At 59.1% G+C, this 8,494-nt stretch overlaps 2 protein-coding genes across 2 annotated transcripts in view; one reads left to right on the top strand and one right to left on the bottom strand.

Annotated features, from left to right (window-relative positions):
* MUS81 (MUS81 structure-specific endonuclease subunit) overlaps window positions 1-2,526 on the top strand; it is a gene marked incomplete at its 5' end in the record, with an annotated part of 7,882 nt that extends 5,356 nt beyond the window's left edge. The window contains 7 exon segments of the mRNA XM_015568968.1: window positions 20-117; window positions 694-810; window positions 905-1,064; window positions 1,067-1,305; window positions 1,383-1,486; window positions 1,988-2,071; window positions 2,163-2,526. Coding sequence (XP_015424454.1) covers window positions 20-117; window positions 694-810; window positions 905-1,064; window positions 1,067-1,305; window positions 1,383-1,486; window positions 1,988-2,071; window positions 2,163-2,229 — 869 coding nt within the window.
* Window positions 2,527-2,569: 43 nt separating this feature from the next.
* On the bottom strand, window positions 2,570-8,488 carry EFEMP2 (EGF containing fibulin-like extracellular matrix protein 2; the record flags this gene model as incomplete). The annotated part of the gene is made up of 10 exons (XM_006771576.1): window positions 2,570-3,249; window positions 4,053-4,248; window positions 4,456-4,582; window positions 4,668-4,787; window positions 5,934-6,053; window positions 6,219-6,335; window positions 6,598-6,720; window positions 7,328-7,534; window positions 8,127-8,175; window positions 8,402-8,488. Coding segments are annotated over 10 exons (1,308 nt in total), but the record flags the coding sequence as incomplete, so codon positions are not given.
* Window positions 8,489-8,494: the final 6 nt, after the last annotated feature.

Raw genomic sequence — 8,494 nt, 5'->3', positions numbered from 1 at the left:
TTTCTCGGCCTCTCGGCAGCAAGACCCGGGGAACTAGTCCTGGACCACATCGTGGAGCGCAAGCGGCTGGATGACCTGTGTAGCAGCATCATCGATGGCCGCTTCCGGGAACAGAAGGTTCCTTTACCAGCCTCACAGAACCCACTACTTCCTGCCTGCTCTGGGGTTTCCTCAGCCACGAGGAATCCAGGGGCAACTCCTGGGTAGCCTCAAGGAAGAGTTCCCACAGCTCCAGCCACACCCCATTAGAGCTGCCCCTCAGGCCAGGAGCCACCTCCCTCTGCTCCCCAGGTCATCTGGCTGGGTTGAGGAGCATATTAAAGACCCCTGGATAGTCCGGGCCCTTCAGTCTGGCATAACAAGGCCCTAAGTTCCAGAAGTGGAACCGCGGTTTCTCGGTACTGGCTCCTGGGCTGATCCCATAATTAGAGAGACCACGTATGGGCTGAGGGAGGCTGGAAGAATGGGCATCATTAAAGGTGGTAACAGGCTTTCCATGCAAGAGTAACAGCATGAACAAAGGTGTGGAGGTCACTCTGAGACAAGTAGAAAGACTAGGGAGGACAAGATGAATTGGTGGGATCAGGGTTCCATGGGGATGTTGAATGACATGATGGGTGGGCCAGCAGAGGGGCATCCAGGCCTTACATTCCCTTCCTACCCCCTTATCCCCCTCCCCCTCTGCTTCCCCAGTTCAGGCTAAAGCGCTGCGGCCTGGGGCGCCGAGTATACCTCGTGGAGGAGCATGGCTCAGTGCACAACCTCAGCCTTCCCGAGAGCACGCTGCTGCAGGCCGTCACCAACACTCAGGTGAGCTCGGAGGGCAGGGCCAGACTAGCAGGGGACCCTGTGGTCTGTGGCTCGGGCCAGGAGCCACCTCCCTCTGCTGGGTCCTCTTCCCCAGGTCATCGATGGCTTCTTCGTGAAGCGCACAGCAGACATTAAGGAGTCAGCTGCCTACCTGGCCCTCTTGACACGGGGCCTGGAGAGACTCTACCAGGTGAGCAGGTGCATGTGTCTGCACTGGTCCCTTTCCTGGGCCCTGTGCTCCCTCCACGACAGCAAGGTGAGATCCCTGTTTCTCCAGTGGGCCCACTGGGGCCTAGGATCCGACAAGGACTGGCTGGGGAGTTTTCCCTAGAGCTCTGGCCTGGCCTCAGTGCCCTCTCCCCTCAGGGCTACACCCTACGCAGTCGCCCCTGGGGAACCTCAGGGGACCCCGAATCAGGATCTGGGCCCTCCCCAAATCCTCTCTGCTCACTCCTCACCTTCAATGACTTCAACGCAGGAGCCATCAAAAACAAGGTACTGCCTCTGCCCAGATCCTCCTCAATGTGGTCCAGCCCCAGATGACCCCTAATACAGTCCTCCCCTGACCCCAGGCCCAGTCTGTGAGGGAGGTTTTCGCCCGGCAGCTGATGCAGGTTCGAGGAGTGAGTGGGGAGAAGGCAGCAGCCCTGGTGGATCGGTACAGCACCCCTGCCAGGTAGGCCTCCACAGAGCCCCTTGGGGTGCACTGCCCCTGCCCCCCAGCATGGATTTCAGCTCAGCCAATGCTTTGTGGAGGGTTTGGTTCTGTGAGGGCTGTACAGGCCCCGCGATGGACAGAATCAGCCGAACCTTGGGGAGGTTGGGTAGTAAGGGAGACAGTGCCAGGCAGGACCAGACAGTATCTCAGGTGTTGGGGGAGCCCACAAGAGGGAGGTTTCATTCCACCTGGTGTAGCAGAGAAGGCATCTTGGGCTGGCAGGGGGTGGGGAGCGCAGGGCAGGGGCTGGGCCACGAAAACTGGGCAAGAACTTGGAGAACAGGAAGGGAGGGTGAGTGGGATGGAGCAGAGCTTTGAATGCCAGGTTCAGGAAGTACGAAGTGGTTCTGACTCCTTTAGCCAGTGCAGACCCCTTCCTACCTGTCTCCCGTGACTTTGGCCCAAGCTGCTCAGATGGGCCAGCCGTCAGCCATTGTCAATGCCCCACCCCGTCTCCAGCCTACTGGCCGCCTATGACGCCTGTGCCACCCCCAAGGAACAGGAGATGCTGTTGAGCACCGTCAAGTGTGGGCAGCTGCAAAGGTGAGGCAGGGACAGAACCCACAGGGAATGGCTGGGGCCGAAGTGGCTGCCGTCCAGGACCTGACCCTCGTTAGCCTCTCTCTTCGTGCAGGAATCTGGGACCCGCTCTGAGCAGGACCTTGTCCCAGCTCTACTGCAGCTACGGCCCCTTGACCTGAGCTGACCTGAGCTGGGCCAGGAGACGGACCCCAGCACCCACAATCTAGGCTAGCCAGCCTTTAACCAGCATCTTAGGGCTTCAATAAAAATCTAAGTGTTTGCAGCTTTATGTGCTACGGAGATGGCAGGCCCCAGGGCCTTGTGAAATATCCAGGTGGTTTTAACTGAGCTCCTCAGGGGCTGGGGTTTCCTGGGGGAGCACTGAGACTGGCAGGGAGATGGAGTCGGTGAGCTGCTGCAACTTTGAATCTAGTGTATGTCATCAGACGATCCCTGATCAAATAAAATTCCCTTCGGTAAAAGGTTCTGTAGCTTGGAAAAGAAAAGCTTAAAAAGCACTAACAGTCAAATCGCCTCATTTTATGGATCGGAAAACTGAGTCCCAGGGAGCTACTAGGGTTTGTCCAATTGATAGTTTGAGGCCGAGGGAGGATTGGAACCAGGGCCTCCTGGCACTGCTGAGAACAGGGTTTCTCAGGCTCCCTGCAAACCAGCCAAGCCCACATTTCTGCTGCGGCCTGGAGTCTGCAGCCTCATTACTTCCTCCCTTCTCAGGGCGATTCTGATGCCCGTGGTACATAGACCCATCCCAGCCTTGGGGACACAGCTCCCAACTTCTACCAAAGCGGTCCCCTCGGCCTGAGCCAACCCCCGCCTCCCACAAGCCTGGCCCTTCCCCAGTCTGGCGTTCACTACGGTGTTCCCCGCCCTCTCAGCCACCAGGACTCCTCTTTCTCCCTTTATTGCCTCTCTCTCTACCCTTCACACAGCATCTTCCCTTTTAGCAGAACGTGGTCATCCCTGAGCCCGGGCTTCTTGGCTACAGGGACCTCCCCGCTGAGGGCTCGCCCCACTCCTCAGAAGGTGTAGGCCCCCACGAAGACGGTGAGTCTCAGTACAGAGCTGGCCCGGTAGCTCATGAGGGAGTTCATGGTGACCATCTCGAGGTCCAGCACATACTCCCGGGGGCCCGTCACGGGCCGGGCGAGGACCAGCATGGCGCTGACATTGTTGATTTGCTGCAGGGCACAGTGGGTGGGGGACATGTAGATTGCATCAACCTTCGTGCCAGGACCCTCCGCCAGCATCACCTCCCTGCCCCTGTCTTGCACCCACAACCAGCTGTCTGTGAAGTGGGGAGAGAGCCCTGGCCAGGCTGTCATCAGGCTCCATGACACCCTTGACATCTCATCCCCTGCACCCAGGCTCCCGCCCTCAGAAATCTCACTGGTGCTCTTCCCGCCCTTTCCAGCTAGTTCTTCTGTCTAACCAGGGTCAACTGTCACTCAGGGCCAGGTGTGAGACTCGGGGAGTGGCGAGGCCTTTGGTGACCTGGAGCAGGCGTCTCTCCTTCAAAGCTTTCAATTTCAGAAAGAAAACAAGGACGGATCCCAGACAAACCTGGGCGCCCTCTCCCTGCTCACCCCTGGGCCCCTCCCTCCTAACAGCTCCACGGGCGGGGCTGATCCTCAGACCCCAGGCCACTGCCCCAACCCCGTCTCTCAGGCCCAGCACCGCGGCTTGTCCTTCACGGACTCTGCCTGTAACCTTGGAAGTCCTCTCCTGTCAGTCACTTGTTCTAAAGGTGAAGAAACGGGGGCCAGGTCCGAAACTCACACCCCAGTGTGTCCTTAGAAGTACATGTAACAATCTAGTTTGTTCCAAGGGAATTTACAACACCCCTACCTTTCTACAGAAATTCCGCCCCCCGGGGCAGGGCATGCTGGCATAACGGAATCTCCTGTTTAAGGTTTCCTGGAATCCAATTTTGGATTATGCATGTCATTTGAGGGGTAGGGGTCGAGGTAGGGGAAAGCCTTACCCTGATGTAGAAGTCCCCCTGCGAGTTCCCAGCACGGATCTGAAAGGCATTGTAGGCGCCGGGGTAGACGGAGGTCGCTTGGATCTGGAACACGTCGGCGGGCACGCTCCGCTCCGAGGTGATACTCATGTAGCGGTGCACGATGGAGGAGGGCTGCTCCCGGCACAGGGGGTTGGAGGCTGGGCAGAGGCAGCGACTAGGGCCCATGGGAAGGGGATACGAATGAGGTCCTCGTCTATTCCCCAAATTTGGCCCACCCCCAAAATTAGTGCGCATGGTTGTCATGAAGGACTGCAACTCCCATCAACCCCCGGGGCACTTGCCAGCCCCAATAGCCACCGGCCAGCTGCAGAGCCCAATGGGAGTTGCACTGTGTGGAGGGGGTGGCCTCGAGTTGACTCACTTGTCGGACACCTGCACATAGGGCTCCACGCAGCGATTGGTGTCCACACAGCGGTAGCCCCCATAGAAGTTGACACAGGTTTGGGCCTCAGAGCACTGGTGTGCACCGGACTCACACTCGTCAATGTCTGTGCCAGGGGAGAGGGGCTGGAACCTGGACATCAGGCCACTAACCCCTGACAGCACCCTGCCCACCACCTGGGCAACCTGTACCTTGGCAGAGGCGCGTGGCCAGCAGCTGGTAGCCCTGTGGGCAGTGGCAGGAGAAGCGGCCCGGCTCATTGACGCAGCGGTACTGGCAGAGGTAACTAGAGTAGCTGCACTCATCAATATCTGCGGGAGGAGAGGGAGCAGGGCTCTGGATCAGGGCAATTCTCTCAATTCGACCCCATAAACGTTTACAGAGAGAGCGCAGCCCCACGTCAGGTCCACTGTGGGAAGACAGGGGGGTGAGACAGCCGTGCAAGCACAGCAGGGGTACAGAGAATTCAAAGAAAGGTCTGCCCAGACCGCCCAGCTCACGGACTGTAAGAGGAAACTAAATGAAAGCACTAGAGGCTTGGTTTTATTCCTACTGAGTTTGGGAAACCTCAGTTTCGCTGTCAATAAAATGAGTGAGTTACTAGCTGAGCCTTCAGGGCCCAGTCGGCTCTGGTTCCCAATTCCTGCAACCCACAGCCAGCCCACAGCCACCTCCTCCACTGATCTGCACGGGCAGGAGCCAGGTTTTCTACTCGGGCCTTACTGGGCAGCAAAGTGTCATATAAACAGGGTATGTGGCCAGTTGACATGGAATGAGAAGTCGGGGTGGAGACCTGGCCCCATCTCCTCCTAATCGTATGATCTTGGGCAAGTCACTTCACCCCTCTTTGTTGAAGGACTTTATGCTTACGCTTTTCTTGTAAGCCTCTCAACAAACCTTGAAGGAGATAATGTCTTCATTTTGCAGAGAAAGGAAAAATAATTATACTTACCTTATAGGATTGCTGGCAGGATTAAATAAAGTCAAGTATATAAGGAAAGCTCAGGGAACTTTCCCCACACAGGGAAAGTTCTGGGTGAATGGCATTCACTTTAACGTGTTGCTGCTTGGGACTTGATGAAGCCTGTCATTTTCCCACTTAGTTCTCAAGACAACCCATTTTACAGATGAATAAATGGGTTTAGAGAGAAGAGTGACTTGTCATAATCCTGGATTCCAATGCAAGTCAGCCTGACAAGGGAGGAGGCCACCTACACCCTTGCTCAGTCTGCCCCCTGACCTGGCTGCTCCCCTCTGCCTTCCCTACCAGGCTGGGAGTCGTGGTGGGCAGGTCTGCAGGAGCCTGCAATGCAACCAGCTGGGGGTGAAGTATTTAGTAGGTACGTGGGTGCAGCATGAACGGGACATGAGGCCTCAAATGGAGGACCGCGTGGCAGGAGGCACAGCGTGATGCAGGGGGGCTGATGGAGGAACACTTGGAGGGGTGGAGCTCTCACCACTGCAGGAGAAGCCATCCCGGTGCAGCTCGTAGCCCTGGTGGCAGCGACACAGGAAGGTCCCATAGGAGTTGAAACAGCGCTGCTCGCATGGAGCCCCCATGTCACATTCATTCACATCTGGGGGTGCCAGAGAAACAGAAGGAGTGAAAGCCCAGGAGCAGCCCAGAGCCCCAGGAGGCCCCATTTCACCTGTCCACCTGGTCTGGTCAGGAAGGGAGCTAGCTCCCCACCCACATCACCCTGCCAGGACCCAAAGCCTGGCCCAGCCCGGCCCAGCCTCACCCACACAGGAGCGGTTGTTGGACCCCAGTTGGAAGCCTGGCTCGCACTGGCAGCGGAAGGAGCCAGGCAAGTTCACGCAGCGGTGCTGGCAGTAGCGGTAGCGGCACTCGTCTATATCTGGGATGGAGGGCAGAGGGCAGACATCAGGCGGGACTCAAGCTGGCTGGGCGTTAAAGCCTCACCACCCACAGTCTTGTCTGTGTCTGGGCGCTGGGCTGGGCCAGATCAGGCAGGACTCACACATACACCCACCATGTGCTGTGTCTGGTGACAGAGGTGGCAGGGGCCTGGGGGTGGGCTGGGATGGGGATCAGGTGCTAGGGCGAGAGCCAGGCCAGGGGCACAGAGCAGAAACTAGCAAGGCCGCCCCTGGACTCACCCACACATTCAGGCCCAATCTTGCGGTAGCCATCAGGGCAGGTGCACTGGTAGGAGCCGGGCAGGTTGTGGCAGTCCTGGCTGGGGCGGCAGTCGTGCAGGCCCTGGGCACACTCGTCCACGTCTGTAGGAGACACCACTCAGCCCCTGCCTGAGAGCCCCTGCACCACCCCTCATGACAGACACCACAACGTTGGAGGACACACAGGCCAGGAACCATTCACATAGCACGTGGGTGATGCACCCCAAAACAGGAACACATGGATTAGACCCTCCCAACAGCACAAGTAACAGCCCACCAGCCTGGGAGCCAGCAGGAAAGACACCCCTAACCTGTGAGAGCCCGTGCCAGGGAAGCACAGGAAACAAGGCCCTGTCCATGCCCCTAGGAGCACTGATGCCAGGGCCTTCCTCCAAGACCTATGGTGTCCAGGGATGGGGCCAGATCGGAAAGGGGGTAGGGGACAGAGGCTGTGAGGCAGAGCGCTTGCCCTGTGTCTGCAGCAGTGGAGGGGAGGGTCCCGCAGGCTGGCTAGGGTAGAGGGACAGGAGCTGGGGCCATCTGTGGCAGACCCCACACAAAGTGAGGGTCTGGGTGAAGGTCCGGGTATTGTTCCAGGGACTCTGAGGAGGCTTTTGAGCAAGGGAGGAACAAGAGGTCTGAGTTGTTAAGATGAGTGACAGACACTTGGTAGGTGGACTGGAGGCCTCCGTGCCAGGGTGACTCTTACCCACACAGCTCTCTTGCTCATCAGGCTCGTAGCCTGGTGGGCAGGGGTTAGGGTGCTGAGCAGGGGGCACTGGCGGCGGCGGTCCCTCGCCATGCAGGTCGTTGATGACGGCAGCTGAGCGGGGCAGGCACAAGTAGCCCCCATAGTGGTTGATGCATTTCATTTCCCCCTTGCAGGCCTCGGGGATGGTCAGGCACTCGTTGACATCTGCAGAGAGGGGCCTGCTGGGCACAGCCAGCTTCCTGGGCTGGCCGTGGAGGGGGTGGGAGGCAACAGCCGAGCTTGCCTTCTCTAAGCTGTGACCCCAGCAGGGCCTTCCCTCTCTACTCAACACGCTAAGGCTGCCTGCCCAGGACCCCTCCCCAGGGCCTGCCAGGGCTGGTGGGGTGGCTGTTCCCACAGTCACCTCCATTCTCTTGTCCCTAAGAGAGTCTATCCCTCCCCAAAGCTCTGGCCCTGGCTCAGCCCAAGAGTGAGGGGCCAGGCTCCTTACCCACCCCCGCAGACACTGCCCTCCGGGGAAATGGGGCACAGCTGAGTAGGAGAGTGCTTCCAGAAGGTGCTCCTCAGGGCAGTGCCCTGTTGCTCTCCTGCTAACTGAGAGGTGGGGGCAGGGTGTCCTGGGTTTCCCGGGGAAGGAGGGGCCTGGATGGCTTCCCCACCCCTAGCTGAGCTGGCCCCCAAAGAACCAGAGCTGGGCAGAGGACAGGCCACTGGCCTCCTGCTGCAGCCCTTGGAGCTGGGGTTGCAAACCCTTTCCGGGTTCCTGGGGGTGGGTCGGTCCCCCAGGCACACTCACCCCGGCAGTGCTGGCTGTCAGGGTCCCACTCATAGCCATCTGTGCATTCCTACAAGGGGACCAGCGGTGGCCAGTGTTCATCCCCTGTCCCCTCCACTGACCAGGCCAAGGTCAGGGTCCTGAGCCTAGCCACCCTCCCGGGACTGCGCCAAACAATGGCCCCGGCGGCTCCACCAACCAGGGGAGAGGAGGATCTTCCCCAACAGCAGCCCCCCAGGATCCTGGTCTGTGTCCCTGCCCATCCCATCCCAGGCCAGTGGCCCCACGGTCCCCACCGTGTAGCTGTCGGGCTCCTCCGAATCCTGGGGAGACGCTGCCCCCAAGAGCAGCAGCAGCAGCGCCCAGAGCAGCAGGGAGCGGAGGCAGGA

The sequence above is a fragment of the Myotis davidii genome, unplaced genomic scaffold, assembly GCF_000327345.1.
Source record: "Myotis davidii unplaced genomic scaffold, ASM32734v1 scaffold425, whole genome shotgun sequence".
Lineage (NCBI taxonomy): Eukaryota > Metazoa > Chordata > Mammalia > Chiroptera > Vespertilionidae > Myotis > Myotis davidii.
The sequence above is the reverse complement of the archived record's forward strand: the minus strand, read 5'-3'. Positions and strand labels throughout refer to the sequence as shown.